At 43.1% G+C, this 21,013-nt stretch overlaps 1 protein-coding gene across 13 annotated transcripts in view; it reads left to right on the top strand.

The window, feature by feature from the left end:
• klhl29 (kelch like family member 29) overlaps nucleotides 1-21,013 on the top strand; it is a 267,268-nt gene that overhangs the window by 206,319 nt on the left and 39,936 nt on the right. For all 13 annotated transcript variants that reach the window (XM_080289951.1, XM_080289947.1, XM_080289948.1 and 10 more), the window contains 2 exons: nucleotides 11,786-11,968; nucleotides 15,812-15,992. In XM_080289951.1, coding sequence (XP_080146077.1) covers nucleotides 11,786-11,968; nucleotides 15,812-15,992 — 364 coding nt within the window. The remainder of the gene's footprint in view (nucleotides 1-11,785; nucleotides 11,969-15,811; nucleotides 15,993-21,013) is intronic.

The raw sequence follows: 21,013 nt of genomic DNA, 5'->3' as shown, positions 1-21,013 counted from the left end.
TTGTGTAGTGTATGTGAATCCATTAGCTGCTAATTGGTTAATTAGACTGTGGATGTGCATCTGATTAGCTGTCATTAGACTTTGCAGGGGATCGGGAGGGGATTAAACAGCCGCCGGTGCTGCAAATTTTGCCCTCAAACATTTTTGCCTTAAGTCGTATGAGTTGCACTCCAGCTTTGAGGAGTGTTGACATCCATATACAGTTTTCGTTTGCCTGCTATTAAGCAGCAAGCTAAGTTTTCTTTTGTGTGCATGCTGTGTGCGAATGTGCGTGCACCGAGACAAACTCATACATTATGCTCCCATTTCCCTCTCTCCACATGTGTCACTGTGCTCGGCTCAGAGGAGGGTGGAGAGCGCCAGGGCAAACTGTTAACTCAACCCAGCCAAGTGGAATAGCACTCAGACAAATGAGCTGTAATGACTAGGAGACGCAGGGGTCCTGCTCGCCTCATACTGTTTCTCTGTCTTTGCTCACTCGCACACACACTCACATTGTTAAAACTTTAAATGCATACACTGTGGGAGGGAATCCTTAAACAGTAGCTGCACTCTCAGCCAGCCTTTCCCTCTGTCCACTTCATCATCTGTAATCAAGCGTTCATGTATCTAAAGCTAGAAAAGTGCAACTGCAGACACATTTGCGACTGTGAGTGTCGCAGGTTTAGCTTTTTTTGTCACCCTTAATGCCAGAAAAAAAGGAGGTTGTAATTATAGATTACATACTTTTAAAGTAAGAAAAAGCTCACAGCAAATTGTTACTGACCGTTTTTACATTCCTGCGACATAAGGCCAGCCAGAAAATGCTGCGCTAGTGGTGGCGGTCTAAAATGGGTGGATTTTATTAGATCAGCAAGCACAAATAGTGCGACTTGCATCCACAGTTTAGAGACAATAAAAGCAGGCTGTTGTGCGAGGTCCTAAAGGCCCGTAGGCGTGACATTCATCTACTCGTTCACACCTCCGCCAGCCAGGAGATCCTTGGAGAGTAGTCGTAGCGTGCCACCACTGCAAAGAAAGGAGAACAACACTCACAGCTTGTAAAGAGAGCATAGAAGATCATCAGATAACTTTCTTCTGAAGTCTGCCACCTACTGCTTTTGGCTCGGGTCTGATAAACCACTCCGCATCGCTGATCCCCCTCCGGTGCTTCCTCATCACTGCTGACAGCAGTTCTTTTTGGTGGAATAATTGAATTTATTTGTCATCTTTCTGTGTGGATGCACAGCCTCAATGCTAACCATTAGGCAAAAGTGATGGCGACTGGGAGGCTGTCAGCAGTTTGGAAAGACAATTGTGTGCTTTGCTGGGTCCTTTTTTTTATGTCAGGACTTTGTTGATTGTTGTCCTGCTCTGTAATTATTCAGCATGGTTTGTCTTGTAGAGCCAATGCAGCATGAGATTACTCTGCCTCACCTCTCAAACCGGAAACGCGGGATTCAGGAGAATGTGCCAGAAATGTCTTAATCGCTCTCTGCGAAGAGTGCCCTTCAGCAGATTCCTCTTCCGATTTTATTTCTGGAGTCTGAGATTGGTATTTTAGGAGGGGGAGAGGGAGAGCGAGGGAGGGAGGGAGGGAGAAGGAGACAGAACAAGTAAGCAAAGAAGAGAGAAACTTAGATGCAGCTATGCACTGGAGAATTGGGAGTATGAGTTTTTTGATATTCTTTGGGCTTATCAGTGAAAATCTCAGCAAACACAACTGTCCCGGCTCATAAATGTAACATGGAGGCAGTAAATCCAGAAGAGATAACCACTGGTCCGAGTGTCTGCGGGGGCTGCAGCCAAAATTAAGGTTCCCTCCACTTGTCCTTTTGACTTGTGACTGCTGCCAGCCCGAGCTCCCAGGGAGGGAAAGGGCAAGGGAGGAGGGGAACGAGTGAACGATTGCTTCCCCAGCCGCTGCCAGAAACCTTGACTCATCCTGTTCCTGAGCCGCAGTTCGTGCTCACGAGCAAAGTGAACAGCATTTACAGAAGCACGGATCAGTCTCAGCATCGTTCATGCCACATCTGGTACTCTGACCTGCTGTACCTGCTGCGAGGCTGGAAGGATGCATCAGCCTCATCCAATATTCAACAGGAGGGATGGGGTGAGCCTGCTTTGGGCTCTGTCGTCGCGTGTGCTGATGGTGCAGATTGAGGCATTTGGATGGAAAGTTCATCGAATCATCAGCCCAGAAGGTTTAGATCCACTATATGTTGAATTCTAAAGGAACTGACATGTTTTTCTTTTATTGGGAAAATTTGGACAAAACAAAGTTTAAAAAACAAGATATGATCCTCATTTATGCTCGCTCCTCAGCGCCTCAGTGCCTTCCTACCACTCCCCTACAGCATCAACAGTGTGCAGCGCTTGCTAAAAAGCAAAGAAACCTAAAAAGTTTCATCCCAAACATGAGCAACATTTATTACGGTGCTATTTTGCTCGATGTCTAGGATCTTCACTCGCTTCCACCTGTGCGTTGTAAGCACGGGCAAAAAGATGCTAACTACAGTTCACTTAGTAGTCACCGGTATCATTAATAGAAAAGATCATTTTAATATTATAAATGATTTCTATTGTACACACAGAAACCAGTTTTTGTACATGTGAAGCTCTCATTGCCCATTCCTCTAGCAGTGTAGCTAGCTCGGTCTGTGGAAGGGGATTTCGAGGTGAACTGAGCCTCTAAGTGTTGTTCGAGGACACTTAAACCCTTCACGACGTTTGTTTTTCCCTTCTAAGGAGACCAGCCATCACTGCAGATTTTCAGTCAACAGATGCCCAGCAGACAATAAAATGCACACACACTGCATGAACGCAAGCACACAAGATCCATTTCAAGCACGCTCACTGCACCCTCCCTGGACTTTCCTTTGGAGCCCTTTGGCCCTCTGATCCTCACCGTAGCAAATTAACACCCCGGGAGAGAAATTATGGGATTCGGAGGGGGAAAAATGCTAAAGAGAGAGAATGGAGAGAAGCAGCTCAGATAAGAGAAGACTGCTCTGCAGCTGTCAGTGGGACTGTGATACCCAATGAGAAAAAGTCTTCATCCTCATAGTTTTCTGCACTTAAACTCTATATGAATGTATATTATTTACACATGTATATATCTATGCACGCTTTTGTAAAAAACAAAACAAAAAAACAACAAAAAAACAGATTTTCCCTGTTTTGTTTTGTTTGTTTGTTTTTTTTGTCACACTAGACGAGATGGTTGTCGTTTGTGTAGTCTTATGATTTATGTCTGGCTGCAAAGCAGATAGGTTTTAGAGGGAGAGACTTATGGAAAATAGAGCTTAAATTGACATAATCTTACAGTCTGAACAGTTATTTGAGCAATGTTCTCATTTATAAATTATATGGTTTTCATACTTTACACCTCCTCTACTAAGCATTAAGGAGAAAATGTACAGTTAATATAAAAAAGAGAACGTGGAGAAGTGCTTTAAATCAATTTTCAGAGCAGATCGTGTATATAAATATATATAAATAGAATGTTTGATAGTGTAATTTACTGAAGATGTGTTGTGTACAGTAATAAATCTCTTCAAGCTGAATTGAGTGCACTTAATGACCAGATCAGTAGCTTTCGGCAATAGCGCCCCACACTGGTGGGTAAAAGTGTTAAGACTACTCAACTACAGTAAGTAACTATTTATGAAGGACATCAAAGTCCACAACAATTACTATGTTGAAATCATGCATCACTCCAACTAGTCGATGCAGATGGCTCCGCCCCTCCCTGAGCCTTGCTTTGTCTGAGGTTTCTTCCTGTTAAAAGGGAGTTTTTCTCTCCCACTGTCGCCAAGTGCTCGCTCATAGGGGATGCTTGGGGTTTTCAATTCAATTCAATTTTATTTATATAGCGCCAAATCACAACAACAGTCGCCTCAAGGTGCTTTATATTGTAAGGTAGACCCTACAATAATACATACAGAGAAAAACCCAACAATCATATGACCCCCTATGAGCAAGCACTTTGGCGACAGTGGGAAAGAAAAACTCCCTTTTAACAGGAAGAAATCTCCAGCAGAACCAGGCTCAGGGAGGGGCGGGGCCATCTGCTGCGACCGGTTGGGGTGAGAGAAGGAAGACATGAGAGAAGGATTAGATAAGATAAGATACCTTTATTAGTCCCACTAGTGGGAAATTTCATGTTTCATGCCGACCAATTGTAGGAGTTTACCTTACAGTGTAAAGCAAGTTGAGGTGAATGCTGTTTTGGTTTGGCACCATTAATAAAACTAAATTGCAATGAATTTCAGCAGAGCGATTCCCCAAAAATTAGTAGTCGAACATTTGGCATGGCTCTGCTTGGTGAGCCATGTGTCCTTAAAAACTATGAGACAGCTGGAAAAGTGCGTTACAAAAGAAATGATGACAGGCCTTAAAAATAAAAGAACTATATCTGAAAGTCACGTACTTAAGAAATAAGAAAAATATCCATCAAAGACCTGAGAGATCCATCTGGAAGTTCAGTTGATCCACCTACAGTTCACTAAAGCCTCATCAGAAATCACTTTGGAGGGGTGGCTGTCAAAAAGGGTTCTTTAGGAAGGGAAACGGGGAGAAAAGATGGGCATGCCAAATTACACAAGAACTGGACTGAAAATCAGTAGCTAATTGGACTTGCCTGAAGTACGTTATAATATGCTCTGATTGGTGGTTAAGCTGTCAGGCAGCGAATGACAGCCCGAACATTCAAAGAGTTTGCACTGGAGCTGAATGAGTTCAATGTGGACTACCTGCTGGTAGCCTAAATAAGTTTTTTTAAAACACAAAAAAGTATAAAAATTGATCTTAGAGCTCAAGTCAGAAGCACAATGCTGCTTTTCCAACCAACAGGCCAAACTGTTAAATTATCAAAGTTACTGAAAGGAAAAGAAGCAAAATTCACACATTTAAAAATCTGCAACCGTGAAACTTTAGTTAGTCGCACCGTATCGTAGCTCTACTTCTGAGGAACGTAATACAAAAATACCTTAAAAAGCTGTATATGTTTTGCATGTAAAAGAAACTTGCATAGATAATGTTTCAAATGTAGGTATTGCTCAAGGATAAGATAAACTGGGCGTCACAGTTCACAGTTTCAAATGGTTATTTATTTACAAGCTATAAATTGGATGTCAGTAAGAGTCAAGCGAGCGAACATCTGGATGTATCCATGGTGAACGTTGGGTGGGACTCGGAGGGTGATCCATTCACCTTGTCTGTCTGAGAGGTCAGGCAAGTGTAATAAATCATCCAGGTGACCCACTCTAGTACTAGTACCTGAACTTCAAAGCTGAGATTTGTTTCTTCGGTGCTGTACTGTAGTACACACTGGTAATTAGATATTGAGAGTACAGCTTGTCTGGATTGTATTGAAACTAAAGTCTCAAGTTCCACTCTGTTGAGTTACTTCTATCCCCCTTGTTTTTGTCTCTGTGACTCAACCCAGCCGAACCTCCAATGCCCCTGTGGCCCTTCTGCTGCAAAGTATGCCTGGTTAAAGCAAGGTCATAAAAGGCTGCGAAAGGTAAAAAGTGCACAAGGCAAAAGAGCAGGAAGCATTGAAGGAAGATGAAATGGCGAATACGTTGGAAGGTAGAGCAAAGACTCTTGGGGTTTAAGAGAAAAAGAACGGAAGAGAAAGAAAGCAGGAGAGAGGGCAAAGTCTCCCGTAGGTTGAGAGAATGAGAGAGATGTTTGCCACGGGGTTAAAAAACAGCAGAGAAAGAAGGAAAGGCAGGTCGCAGCACGAGGCAGAGACCAAGGAGACCAATAAAAAGGTGATATAAGACCCATTGTGCATGCAGGGAAAGAGAAAAAAAACAGTCTTCTCATTCTATCTTTATCTTCATATCAGCCTTGCTGACTATACATCTGTGTACAAGTGTGTGTGTGTTTGCATCCACATCGAGAATCCAGCATGGGGTAAAGCATGGGCCGTGTGCTCCCGTCAAAGATGGGTTTCATTTAGTTGAATTGGGTGGAAGTGATGCACAGAAACATTCAGGTGTGTGTGTGTGTGTGTGTGTGTGTGGTCACATCATACTACGTGGGTGGGCTTCAATTTGAGAATCAGCTCTTACACAAGCCTGCCCGTCCCTCAGACTACATCCTTTTCTGGAGCTTTTTGTATTGCCACACAATACGCCTCCTCCCGTCACCTTGTTTTTCCTCTTTATGCTCGCTCTCTGCCATGCTGCTAAACTCATCCGCCGTCTGTGTTTCTAATGCCAAACAGATGTAACTGATATTTTTCTCTGATGGGCAAAAATCTCTGTCTAGCTGATGAACATTAGCTCCATTTAAGAGGGACTTAGCTTCTGCTAATGTACTAATAAATGGTAGATGTAGCTATCATGATGTCACCTATTGGTTTCCAGTTCTGAAGCCTCAAGATGAGCTTTTCCACTGTCTTAGTGAAACTGCATGGTCATTGGTTGAAAGCCCTGGCATACCCACCCTGCTGGTCAGTTCGCATGCCACCGGTAATGTTATCACACAGCCACATATATGTATGCTCGCCATTTCAGTGCAAGGGCAAGACGGTGGTTAGCATTGTTGCCTCACAGCAAGCAGTGTTCCTCCCACAGCCAACATGCATTGCTGGGGTTAGGTTCATTGGTAATTCTAAATTATCCTTGTGAATGTGAGTCCGTATCTCTGTGGGTATCTGTGTCAGAATGGAGTACCCTGCATCCCGCCCTATGGTAGCTGGGATAGGCTCCAGCTCCTACGCTGAGGTCATGTCCACACTAACACGTTTTCGTTTGACAACACATCGTTTTCTCTCCGTCGTGGCCTCCCGTCCACACTGAGACGGCGTTTTGAAAACGCTCTCGAAAACGAATACATTTGAAGACGGTGCTTTCGCGTGGCAATGTGGACAGCGAAAACGGAGACTTTTCGAAAATTATGGCGCATTTTAGTCACGTGATGCAGTCATGTGACCAATTAAACTAAGATAGCGGAGGGCATTATACAGCAGTTGTTTTGTTTGCTCTCAATTTAAAGATTAATAGCAGTCTGTACATGCTCCTGATAGCTTTTCTTTAAATTCTTTCATTCTCACTCACTGTTGCAACTTTGTACTTCTGTGTTTTCGCAGCAACAACTCCACCTCATTGTCAGTCCATTTAAAAAACTCGGTGCTTTTCCTTGACATTTTGCCCTGACGTTTCAATGAGCTGGAAAGTAAATAAACGGCAGACAGAAATGAGGCAGATCGAATCTTCTTGCGTTTCGCGCATGCGCAGTACTGGAACGTAAGCGTTTTCGACCGTTTCAAGGTGGACGCACAACTCTGTGAAAACGACTGAACGCCGTTTTCAAATCTATCCGGGCTAGTGTGGACGTAGCCTGAGGATAAGCAGAAGAGAATGGACGGGTGGCATCACAGTGCAGATAGCAGCTAGACAAAGTGGACATGGCGTCAATTTAGCGTCAGCTTTGTCGTATGGTGCTGTTCACCAGGTACAGCGTGGCGGGTATAAAGGGGCCCTAACAACTTATGATGACAGATCATTAGCCATACAAAATAGTGAAGATAATCCTTCATTTTAAAACAAGGTATGACCAAGATTTACAAAACAGTCCTTATTTTTAAGATTTGCATAAACCATAAACTCAGCAGAAACACGTTTGCAGTCAGACCTCCCCGTGCACGGATGATCTGATATCCTCGTGTTGGTGTTGTTCCCAGACCATCATGAAAATGTTGTTCCAGGTTCAACATTGCAAGTGACCAATCACATTGTTGTGACGTTATTCTTTTGCGCGCCAAGCCATTCGTGCATTTATGAAATTCCAATGTTGCAAGGACAATATCAATTCTGCTTACTGTTTATTAAAGGGTTAGCGTTAGGGTCCGTTGATCGGCGGACAGAGGGGGTTTCACGCAGCTTTAGTACAGTTTTTTGTTTTACGCCGGTTTTTCCCGAAGTTGCAAAAGTATGACGTCACAACATTCTGATTGGTCACTTGCAATGTTGATCCTGGAACAACACCAACACGAGGATATCAGATCAACCCCCCGTGCACTTCTATGGGACCAGAAGTCTTTCTGCAAAAACAGACTTCAGATAGAAACCAGGTTTTAAGGAATTCCCGTGTTGGCTGAGGTTTTACGACCTGGAAGCTTCCATGTTTTATAACTGCCATGGCGTTACTTAGCCAAGCAAACATTGTTATGATGATGTAGGAACACCAACATAGCTAAATGAATCAACATGTTTCTCTGTGTATCCTGAATAAGCGACCTTTAGTAAAAATGCAACTATAGCAGCTCAGAGTGAAGTCCAGATCGGGCTGTCATTGGTAGTTTGCATCACTGCTACTACTGATAAACCACCAAACTAGCAGGTCTGAACACTGAAGCCAGTGTGGGTCACTGTGTATCTCTATTTCTTGTTCATGGCCACCTGAGGACACTTTGGTTTCCATAAGCAGTCGGATTGTAAAGACGGTGACCTCAGTGAGCTCTTTCATAATGAAAAAAGACTAAAAGGACTCTCTGTACCGCTTTCCCTCTGCCATTATGCTCTCTCTCTACAGCCTACGTGCGTCTGCTCACCTGACACACGGCCTCACATTGATAGCATTGCTGTCAGTATTTGGATAGAGCCGTCCATCCCAGTTTAAACTCTTGTGCACCACTACTTTTGACATAATAGATCTACCTCACCATGTTCTTGGTCCCCACTGGAACCAAAAACAGGATCTGCAACCACATTTAAAAACCTCTCCTAACCATCCCTGTTCTCAAGAGGACTTCCCAAACCAAACTGATCTGATTTAGGTCCAAACCAGATGCAGCTGATATTGTCACTTGTGTTATTTGACAGATAAGAGGACAGAATGTCCAATCAATTAAACACACTCACAAATAAAGCAGTTTGTTACTCAAACCTTGAGTTAAGCTGATGTTTTTATTTCCTTAAATACAGTCAGATGGAAAGTATACCAACAATGCAACAAAAGGTCAGTAACTATCAGGAGGAGGAGGCATTTTCTCCCCCAGCAGTCACAGGTATAAACTCTGTCAAGGAAAAAAAAGGAGAGCTGTCAGAACTTGGTTATCCCTTCATCCCCAACCGCTCGTCTCTATCCTTCGATTCTCCATCCCTTCATCCCTCCACCTAACTGGTATCAAACCTCACACTGACTGACAGCCATCCCTGTGAGGCTTCATTGTCTGAGAAAAAACGAAAACACACACAGACGCGCGCACGCACCAGCCATCTGAGCCGATGCCACGACTCCCCGTCAGCGGTTGCCGTACTCGTGTTTCGTTGCGTTCTGACAGGCCGGCGTCGGCTTATGCGGGCTTGAGAATGCGTTCGGGGCTTCAGAGGTCAGAGGTGCGCCGCAGCGTCAGCGCCCAGATGTGTACTCTCCCTGACGTGTCTGGCCAAGCAGAAAGCTACCAGGAACAACCCTGCGCATGTGCACTAGATGATAATAAAGACCCGAGGTGCGCATCCACTTAGGCACGTTGACTCGGCACGTGGAATCATTTGTTTGTCTTATTAAAGTTGAGCTCGATCGTCATATTTTAGAATTCCAGCTGCAAAAACATACCCGTGATATCAGGAAATTCAGTTTAATACATCGTCCGCGTTGTCTTAAGATGCAATTAAATGGAATATGTCTTCCTGAACAATACAAACCTACGTAGATTTTAAAAGAGCCCTTTAAACTGTGCAACACTGATTGATGTGCACACACAAGAAAGAAAATCCCAAATTGGCTCAGGCATAGACACAGAAACTTTGCCAAGTTAATTGAGCCAGTCAATATCAACAAAAGTGAAACAGCTAATAAGATGAAGGAAAAGGGGGATGAAAAGAGATGAAAAATTCAATCCTATAAAGGCGAGGAAAAGAGTCGCACGTTTACAGTCCAGTAAAGTTGCAAAATAACACGTGATCAAGAGAAATGGAGTACAAGCATGTAGAGTAATAGCAACAAACTCATCACGGGAAGAACTAACAGAATAGTGTCAGTATAATTAATCTGTGAGTGTGTGAAGGTTGGAGTCTCATGAGTGGGAAGACAAAGACTTTTATTTTTGTTTGGTTTGCTTTTGTTTTGCTTTTTTGGCAAAGAACCGCCGCTGTAACCGTGACTGTCCTATAAAATTGCACGCTCATTTACTAGCTGATTGCCCAGGGTCTGTTGGAGGTCTCGGGCCGATTGAGGCTTGAAGTGCAACGGGAACAAGTTCAAGACTAAATCTTTTTTTTTTTAAACTGCACTTCAAGTTTGCAAATCTTTAAAACACATCCAGAGCGGGCGGCAGCGTGCAAAACTCTTACGTCTTCTGCACAATGCCAAAACCTTCATCTCTGCGGTGACACTTTCACAATTTCTTCTCGAGCCATCGCTTTCTTTCGCATCCCACGCGGAGGAGCACATTCTTAAAAACCTCACTGGAGGAGAGCCAGCCGGCTTTAAGCTGTCCACTAAGTCTAAGCTGTATGTCCACGATATGTCTGAGGCAGCGCTTACTGGCTCTGTCTGTTTGCTCAGCTTCAGCAAAGCCCATTGTAGTTTTTGTATCTCCCCGTCTTTTACCCTTGTTCCCCTTCCAAGAGAAAAGCCCTCTGTTTTTACCAGCATTGAAAGACAAGTGAATTTTAAGAAGAAATAAAAAGGGAAAAGAAACGATAAGGGGATAATTTTAACAGGAAGAAGCAGAAGGAAAAGACGGCCGCCTGAGGATGTGCCCTGTCGGGAGAGTGCACGCGAGGAAGAGTATCGATCCAAGCAGGTGAACCAGGGGTTCGCCCTGGTTTGGAGTTTATGAAGATTAGCTCTCCTGCCTCCACCTTTCCCCCCCTTTTCCTCCATATTTCTCTCTCCTCTCGCACAGTCTCTATTCCTCCTCATCATCCTCCTCTCCCTCCCTGGCTCGCCTCCCTCTGCCCACCTGCCTGCCTGCTGCTTACAAACACAGCTCATTTCTGTCTGTCGGCTCGTCGTCTTGCCTGCTCTCTGGAACCTGCTGCTGCTGCCGCCGCCGAAGACTGAGAGGACCTGAGACACGCATGTGGCAGCCTGCCAACCTGTTTGTGTGTTTTGGATCACTGGTGTCTTTATCCACCATCTCTGTGTGTGCGTGTGGATGCCTGAGAGCAGAGATCCGGTGAGCTCTTACAGGGATAATCATTGAACGTGTTTCAAGTATCTTCTTAATCACACGAGCCCCGCCTTCACATACAAATGTACACAAATTGATTTTCCTATTCAATATGCAGTTCTCTTATGGCATGCCAAAGTGGTGCGCGTTTCACTACGAGTGCATGTGTGTGTGTGTGTTTGGGCAAATCTATAGGCAAGCGCCTGTAGTACACGTGGGAAGGAAGAATTTGAGAGCTGGGAGGCAACTAAACGAATGGCAGCACCATCAGTCTTGGTAATTGAGTTAAATTTCAACATTTAAATCAGCAGTTTCCTGCGACCAAGAGGAAACTTTCCTGCTTTGCATTTTCTTTTGTTTTCCGACAAACGTATTGACTCAGAACAAGAAACTTTTTATTTCTATCACCTCTCAGTATTCATGTGAAAAATATTTTTTAAGCAGCCAATGCGTATACTTTATCTGTACTTAAAAGCCAGACAGCACGCCACAAAACATGTCTGCTGGTTACCGCTGCACTGAGAGCTTCACAAAGAGCCTTTGGTTCAGTCTTGGCCTCTATTTACTGGTGGAAACCTTTCCTGATGACCTGTTCTCTCCCACCTCTTTCCCTCGTTTATCCACCGCAATCATCCTCCTCCATCCTCCTCCTGCTTCTTTGTCCTCTAGGTGTAGCGGAGGTGATAGTTCTCGTGGGAGGGCGTCAGGCTATCGGGATGAACCAGCGCTCTCTGACAGCAGTCACCTGTTTTAACCCCCAGAACAGTAAGTGGTACCCACTGGCCAGCCTGCCCTTCTACGACCGCGAGTTCTTCAGTGTCATCTCGGCGGGAGACAACATCTACCTGTCAGGTGAGCTAAATTGTCCACTCCAGCTGTATAACTGTGGCGTTGCTGTCACAGACATTCAGTGGTGTGGGGCCGGAGATGGAAAAATGATAGAGGGACTTAATAACAGGGCAGTTTTGAAAGGGTAATCCTTAAATGTGTAAATAAACTAAACTGTTAAACGTCTAAGTAAAGTAAACTTTTTTTCCCATGAGAGTGTTTTGGGATTACTCGTGTACTTTACAGCCAGGTTTGGCTCTGAAATACTCCCTTGAAATTTAGCCCAATCACTTCTGGTTGACACAGGATGATTCACAGGTTAAATTAACAGGTCAGGTTTTAGTTCAAAACTGAATTTATGACCTTAATGGAACACACTCAGCTACTTTTCTTCTATTTATTAATTTTTTTGGCCTTTGACAATAAAAAAATTACTAAGCGTGAATTAAATTCTATCATTGTGAGCATGTTTAGCTCAAATAACTATAGACTCTCATCATCCCACAGCCAGTTCCTCTCGTGATTTATTGTGTGGAACAATATTGATTATTGTCAAACCCAGGTAAGGGCAGACTTAATGGATTTTTTTTTTGGAGGGGGGGGGGGTGTCATTTACATCATCTGTTGAGACGTGCTTTAGTGCCATTAACTGCAACGAGCTGTAATAACAAAAAAAAATCCCACCTCAAGTTCAGTTTCAGAGTTCATTTTCCATCTCAGCAAACGCAGTGGTCAAATCAACTTCAGCATGCATACTTCAACTTTTTAATCAGCACAGACGAGCAACAAGGCAAATTGCTGAAGTAGACCGTATAGTGCTATATAAGCTGCAGGGTAGCGGCTTAATGGACCTCGAGGCGAGATTAGAATTCGCATATAAACTCGAGCGGTTTTGTTTCTTGGTTTTTATGACGCAGCCTGTAGCTGTATAAATGCTTATGAGCACATTACGGCGTCAGGTTAGGAAAGCCAAACGTGAGTTAAAGACGGTCACGAAGTTGTCTTCAAAGTTGACATTTGTGACCTCTTTTTATTATAGATGTTTTTCCTCTGTGGCTACTTTGATTTGGCCGAGTGAATCTACCCAGGCCGCTGGTCTCTTCTCTGACCTTTTATGAAACAGTTCAAGAGTTTTAAAAGGGGGCCAACCTCAAAGCTTAGTCACATGTTGCTCGGCCCTGTGCTGCAGACAACTCAAATGTCTTTTTAGAGGAGTCGTTTTTATATAAAATGGTTTTGGGTTTTTTTTTAATAGACCTTTTTCCTCTCTGTCTTGCTCTGTAGTTGCTGCAGCGTTCTGCACTTTGTTTTGCTCCATAGTGGCACACTGTGCGCTCTGCGACTCCCACAATGAGACACGTTTAGGTTGCTTCTCTACCAGCAGACTGAATTTCTGCCTCCATGGTTCATTTGTGCGAGATTCTCACACGGTACTCAGACCTTCATATTACACAGTGGAAATGCAACGGGATTTTCTTTTTCCTGCATGCACCTTTTCCTCTCCCTCTTTTCATATAAATGTAAATGTGTTTTTGGGCATTGGAACAGGTCTGCATGTATCCTCTGGGAGTCAGACAGCCAGTGGGGAAATCAGGGTTTTTCTAGCCAGCCAATCAACAGGCTCCGGCCTGTAACTCTGTAACCCTCCTCGCACTCTGAGCAGGGTCACTGAATCACGGCTGGTGTCACATGTCAAATAACACAGCTAAGAGAGCTGCTCTGAAGACGGCTCAAACAAGTACAGTTTTCTTGGCTGGCTGGATGACTCAGCAGCAAACAACTTTCTGACGGTTCAAGTTGTCCAAGTCTGCCACTGTTCCTCTTGGGGACTGGAGGGGTGGGCGGGTGGGGGGAACTTCTATATGTACTTTAAGAGTGACTTTTATTAAATATAAAGGGCTAAAAATCAAATTCAGAAATAGTTCTTTAATCTGAAATTATTTCGTTTCTATTTCTAATCTAATAGGCGCAGGTGCTGTGCAGGTAAAGGAGCCCCTGTTTGTGCTTTCATCACATCTCATTGATGTTGAATCGCACGAGGAAACACAGTCATTCTCATTTTCCAGCTTTTGTGACACAACTTTTTCTTTGTGTTTGAGTTGTGAAGTTTGAAATAAAGGATTTGGTGGGAAAGGAGACTGAAAACTTTTCTATGGCACTTTCGGAAAGTTACAAAGTGTTAAAAAATAACAAAAAAAATACATGTAATAGAAGTAAAAAGAAACCACTATATTAGATATAAACTCAATTTCATTAAATTCGTTTAGATAGCACCCAATCAACACAACAGTTGCCTCACGGCGGTTATTTTGTAAAATCAGATGACTCTATGTGAGCAAGCACTTGGTGACAGCAGGAAGGAAAAACTCCCTTTTGACAGGAAGAAACCTCTGGCAGAACTGCAGTCATCTGCCATGACCAGTTGGGGGTGTGTTTGATGTAAAAGACGTTGGATAAATACAGGCAATTGTGTAATAAAAATAAGAAACGCAATAAAAGTAAGTATTAGCAAAAGATTGAGAAGAGGATACAGAGTTTATCTGGCTCACATCTCTAGGCAGTAAAGTCCACACTTTGAGGGTCACAGGGCAGCAGAGGTAAAGAGTCGAGGTGTGGATCTCTAGCAGCGGACGGTCTCGTAGGGAGTCGACAGATTGCAGATATAGGCAGGAGCCGGAGCACTGAAGGCTTTTTGAACACGCAGTAAAACCTTAAAATCAATTCTGAAACCCCAGGGTAACCACTGAAGAGAGGATTTCTGTGAGGTGGTTGCTTCGCTTACTGTGTGTTGAAAATCTTGGCAGCAGCATTTTGTAACAGCTGCATTATTTAAATGTTTCACGTGCCGATACCAGAGTAAAGTGCATTGCAGAAGTCAAGTGTAGACGAGAGAGAAGCATGGGTGACCTTTTCTAAGTATGCAAGGAAGGAATAACCCGATCTTGGTCAGCTGTCTCGGTTGGCCAAAGCAGCACTAACTTTCCGTCACCTGACCGCTTAGACAATAACACAGTCATAAATAACACCTCGGTTGTGGAGCTCTTTTTGAACATTATTAGATGAGGGACTCAGACTAGCGGAGAGATTATTAAGTGCTACAAGTGTTGGGGACTTCAGGGGGCATTTGCAATTACCTCTAATTTGGAGTCGTGAGCAGGAAATTTTTGGACATCCAGTTTTTAATTTAAGCAAAGTAGGACGTGATGCATCAACGGCGCCGAGCTTTACTGGGACATACATGTGGGTGTCTGATTTCTCAGGGTTACCATCTGGAAAGCATGAGTACAGTAAATAAACCGCTGGGGAACTTCATAGAAATAGAGTTCAAGAGATGGGAGGCACCTTAAAGCACGGCACAGGAGAGCCAGGCCAAGAGATGAGAAATGTCGTGAAATCAGGGGTGAATCACTTATGCAACACAGTTCTTCAGGCTGCTGATTAAATACCGGTCCGCTGAGCCGAGGTCAAAGAGAAGATCGATGGTTATTTACTTCTTTGTTGAACACAATTGCGATGAAGCCGGTAGTAAGAGGAAATCTGACTATCACATTCTCTTAGCGTTAATAAACATGACAATAATGATGGATGCGTGGATGATTTTGATAGTGATGAAATCATTCAGCACCTTCTCACTTTGTTGAAGCACCTGACAGGTCTGGTTTTAACCAGTCATTAATCTTCAGCCCTATAATTGCCACAGCAGTAGTTCCACAAACCCCAGCAGCGACTAAAATACACCAAAGCAGAAGATTTAGCCCATTTTTGCTACGACAGAGGAAAACTGAAGGAGGCGTGTTTGTTTTTCTTTCAGATCTCTTGATCGCCCTGCTTATCAACTCTAATAAACCTTTTTTTTGTGCATTGCAGGTGGCACAGAGTCAGGTGTGATGGTGGCTGATGTGTGGTGCTACATGTCTCTTTTGGACAACTGGAATCTGGTGTCCCGGATGACCGTGGCTCGCTGTCGGCACAACAGCCTGGTGTACGACGGCAAGCTGTACACGATCGGCGGACTGGGCGTATCGGGGAACCTGGACCACGTGGAGAGGTAAAAGTCACGCAAAGCACCTCTGTCGTGGCTGCCGCGTCAGAGCTTGATCAGCGCGGTCAGTAGGGGGATGCTGAGCAGTACAGTTCGAGCAAATAAATATTCACACTGCACAGCAAAACATGGCAGATGGTGTGGCATGCAGTAGTGCGGTGCAGCATATTGCAAAAGGGGTTAGACAGGTTTCTTAGCATTTTTTTTCTTAGAGTAAAAAGGTGCAAAGGAGTGAATCTGGGCCGGGGGATATTAAAATGGTCACAGCTGTGAGTGGTGTCCCGGAGCAGCACTCGTGTTTGTGAGCGGCGCACGAGTGAGACGATTTGCTTTCTGAGATCAGAGCGGCACAATGCGTCTGATTCCATCCACGTCGGCATCGGCACATTAGCGAGACTTTATCTGGAGGTCGTACTTTGTGGCCTGTTCAGCTGGGTCTTCTTTTATGGAAAGTCTTCAGCATGAAACCAGAAATAGGCGACGTCGTCAAGGAGTATAATGAATCCCTAGTGGCACGGAATGTGTGCAGACGTTATCCAGATTTAATAGTTTGATTGATCTCATTTAGATTTTTTTTTAACACTGCTCCCTATTTCTTAGTTTACCCTCTAACCTGGGCTGATGAGCGTGTTACAAAGCGGGGAGAAGAGGAGGGTTGCCTCCCTTGCTCGACAGAGCAAGATTAACCAAAGCAATCAAAAGAACATTACTGAGTATATTAGAGCAGGCCGCTGTCGCTCATTACCTAGCAGCTCAATTGATCTCCGAAGCTTCTCGCAATGCACAACAGTCCTCCAAATGAAACAGCCTAATTTGATATTTCCCCATAATGCTGCCATACAGTGTCGTTATGACAGGGGGGAGATGGAATATTTGCCCCGTAATGGAAACGCATTTGATTCCTCCGTCTCTGAGCTGCTTAATTTGAGAGCTGCCGATGCATCTAGGGCATTCGAGGCTCCAAAGAAATCACTGTTTCACAGTGCGATGTGCCCGTGCACGTTTCTCACTCTCTGCCCTGGTGTGTGTTTTTGTGCAATCATGAGAAGCTTCTGTGAGGCCCACAGCAACTGGACTCAATCATCAGCACCGTGAAACTTTAACCTACTTTGCCTCTCTCCAAGAACGACCAGAGGCCTCCTCTGCTTGTTGTTAGTGCTCCACTGTTGCGCTGTAGCAGACTGTGCAAGCTACAGAGAAATAACACACGAACACACTCACTACACAAAACCAAACAGAACAGCTGAAGTTTGAATAGTTAATATGGAAATGCACGGTTTGCGCGCTGAGGCGAGGCATTTGTAGCACGAGGTCAAGGTTGTTTTCTCTGGCCATGTCATATAAACGCCAGCAGGTCTCTGAAGCAATTGTCAAGGCAATCAACGGGCTTGTTTCTAAGCAACCCGGGTTTTAATTTTGTCTCCTTTTAAGACTGTTATGTGGAACGAGTAACAAAGTCACAAGGTCCAAGGGTTCACTATACTAGGGCCAGAATTCCTATGTTTATGTTTATGTGTTTAAAAAGGGTCAACATAAAGAACTACCTGTGGTAGCATGTGGAGGGAATATCAAAGACAGACTTGCCTGTGGTCGTCCCAGTAACCCTTGACCATGACAGCATTTTTTTGTTGTTTTTTTCGTCTTTTTTTGTGTGTTTGTCTTATAACAAAAATGATCTTGAGCTGCACGAAGCGCTCTTGCACACTTTTCATTCATTCACATACAGCGGGGTATGCACCGTAAACAGGAAGCAGCTGGGTGCTTCGGGGAAAGACATGTTTCGACTGATAAGACCTGGCCAGGTAGCAAACAGGGTATCTGTTATCGTTGCCATAAGTCTTCTTTTCTGTCCTGTCTACGCTTCCACACTGCAAGCAGAGTTTCCAAAAACAGAGTTTTAGAATAAATTTAGAAGCTTTCCAAAAGAAGAAAAGGAAGACGATGTTTTCAGTGACCTGAAACTTCATTTGCATTTAGACAAAGGGCCAGAATGCATTAAAAGAGCTATTTTTAAAAGATACTTGCTTACAGTACTCGTAGAAAGTCTTAAACTGCCCCTTATTTCTTTACATTTTGCTTCCAGGAAGCCAGACTTTGTGGTCTTAAGCAACAGTACTCCAGGCTTTCTGACAGTCTTACTTTAATTTGTTTGTGTTTTAAAACAAATAATTAATAAATGGGAAAAGCATGTGTTACATATCAAAGTTCTTCCAGTCCATTATTCCTGCCAAAGTAAGGGGAAATATAACAATTACAGAATAATAAGTTAAAAAGAGTGCAGATCCTCAGGAGCTAATCACTGTCTCCAGCTTTTTGAGTGTGTTTCTTATATTCCTCTTGTTGTGGATGTTCCTGATGACATTTTTCCAAAAATGTTCCCTCTCACTTCACAAACTTGCTGGAGGATCACTATAAATACATATCGCATATTCAATTCATATTTGCTCCCTGTCCTCAGAGGATGGCCGTCTTCCAGCTTCTGTTTTCTTCTTTTTCACTGCAGTATCTCCTCTGTGCCATTACACCTCAATCACCAGCCTTGTAGTTAGCTTTAGGTGTCTATGACCTCGTTGCCAGTTCATCAGTTGCCCTTTCTTCGAACACTTTTGTGGGTACACCTCACATGACCTGCCATTTTGAAGATGCTGTCACCCTGTCATCTAGCCATCTCTGGCCCTTGTTAAAGTACATTTTGTCCATTTTGTCAACTTGAAGAACTGACTGTTAACTTCATGGCTAACACTGTGTATCCTACCCATTTATACTTAGTTATTTACTGGTGGATGGTTTATGCTGCAGTGCATCTGTATATCTCTTATATTTTTAAAGTTTCAGCAGGGATTTTGTTTTGTTTTGTTTTAAACTATCTTAATGATTTCCAATCAAAATGCGCTATTTCTATAGTCGCTTAATTTTCCGATTGGGCGTGTTGACTTCTGGCAAATGTCTTTGTCGTCAGTGTTGTTGATTAAAAGGTTGATTAACCAACTGGCAGATATTTGCAGTGTGAGCTGCAGCTACATTTCTGAAGACTGGGACATGAAGCTATATTCACTGCAAAGCAATTACTGAAGAACAATAGAGGTAATATGAAGATTATAAGTAAAATAAATCAATAAATAAAATAATAATAATATTAATGATAATATTAATATTAATAATAGTTAATATGTCCTTGTAGATATCCAATTAATCCTTTAAAGCCGGTCGGAGCGGGCACGCTCCGTTTTGCGTAACTATTTTTAAATCCCGGTAGCACTGCAACCACGTAAGCTAGCGCAATAATTTTTTTTGCATATGAAACCGGAGGAGTTGTACTTACATGTTATGCCATCAGCTTGTCCTCGGTCACAGTTTCCTTCCATATATAGCTTTGCAAAAATTGCATAAAAAGTACTTGCAGCAACAAAAACATAATATTCCAGAAACACGCTTTGCCGATCCGATCAGCTGTTCGTAACACTTCCTACGTCCATCAGCGCGAACTATCACATGTCCGCCATGTCCTGCCTGAAACCGGAAGTGACGTCATTTGGCGGAAATGTAGTTTTTTACCATCAGGGCCTTATGAGCCTATACTTGTGTTTTTAAAAGTTATGCTTAACTTTATGACTTTCTGTGTCGTTTCTGGGATGCTTAGGACTCATATTGCACTGCTGGAAATAGTTTATTTTGATGCATATGCTGTTTTTTTTTGCAAATTTGCACTATAATATTTCTTTTCGTTTTTTTTTTTTTGCAGTATATAAAAATTGGTGTATTTCAAAAATAAAACTATGAAGACACTCAAAATAAATTTCCTGTGGTGGGAAACTAGTTTTTGTATTTACAGTTTTGAGGGATAAGCCTCTTAAATCTCTCTAACTAGAAATATATGTTAAAAAAACAAAAACGATTTTCAATTTTTTGGTAGTTTATTGCACGTTTTTGCAATTTATTTAATTACTATGCACTTAATGCAGACATATTATTAAAATCTGGGCTGTAATGGTTGTATTGATGTATATCAACTTGAAATGCTCCCAAAAATGGAACTACAGCATGTAAAAATATACTATAAGCTCTGGCGGACTTGGTTCTATGGTAGGTCTTAAAGGGTTAAAAGAGTGAGTGGTGATACAGCTAACTCATCCATAAGCCACATTATAAACACCTTTCAGCAATTTTCCTGTCACTTAGAGAAAACCCTGCTTTAAATAGTCTGAGCTGTAAGACTATTCAGGAACCACATATCACTTCTGAGTATAATTTGTCTTTAGTGGAAAGTGAAGTAATGAAGGAATAATGTGATAACAAAGACATTTTAATTAGTCGCTTTGTCATGCACTACTAAAACTACATCACTGAGTCTCACTGTCAGCTGATTAATTTCACTTATTAACAACAACTTCACAAAAACCCCTGTATCCCGCCTGAAGCTAGACCTCACGGCTGTGCTGGAGAACTTAAAAAGCAACATGATTTACAGTCATGTGAAAAGCAGTTTTCACAGGATCGACGCAGTCCTGTGAAAAACTAACTACACTCATTTCAGTAGCTTAGGAGAACTGCCTTTATCGGCAATAACTTGGAGTACTCGTTTTCTGTATCAGTCTCTCACATTGTCGTGAAGGAACTCTTTGTTACAATGTTGCTTTGTTCACGGAGAGCACAGTCCTCCAAACTATTCAAATCGAGTTAAGTTCTGCACTTTGACTGGACCGTTATAAAACGTTGATTCTTCTCTTTCTCAGCTATTCTGCTGTAAATTTACTGCTGTGCTCGGGGTCATTGTCCTGCTGCATGACTCAGTTTCAGACAAACTCTAGCTCTCGGACAGATGGCCTCACGTTAGTGTCTAGATTACTTTGGTATGCAAAGAGGTTCATGGCTGATTGGAAGGTGCCCAGGTCGCAAAACAAACCCAAACATCATCCTTGCACCACCATGCTTGACAGTTGGTATAAGGTTTTTGGTCTCATCTGTCCAAAGAAGTCCAAACACTGTTGCAGCAGTCTTGAGGTTTGCTCACGTACACATTTGCAAAC

The sequence above is a fragment of the Astatotilapia calliptera genome, chromosome 15, assembly GCF_964374335.1.
Source record: "Astatotilapia calliptera chromosome 15, fAstCal68.1, whole genome shotgun sequence".
In the NCBI taxonomy this organism is placed as follows: domain Eukaryota; kingdom Metazoa; phylum Chordata; class Actinopteri; order Cichliformes; family Cichlidae; genus Astatotilapia; species Astatotilapia calliptera.
The sequence above is the reverse complement of the archived record's forward strand: the minus strand, read 5'-3'. Positions and strand labels throughout refer to the sequence as shown.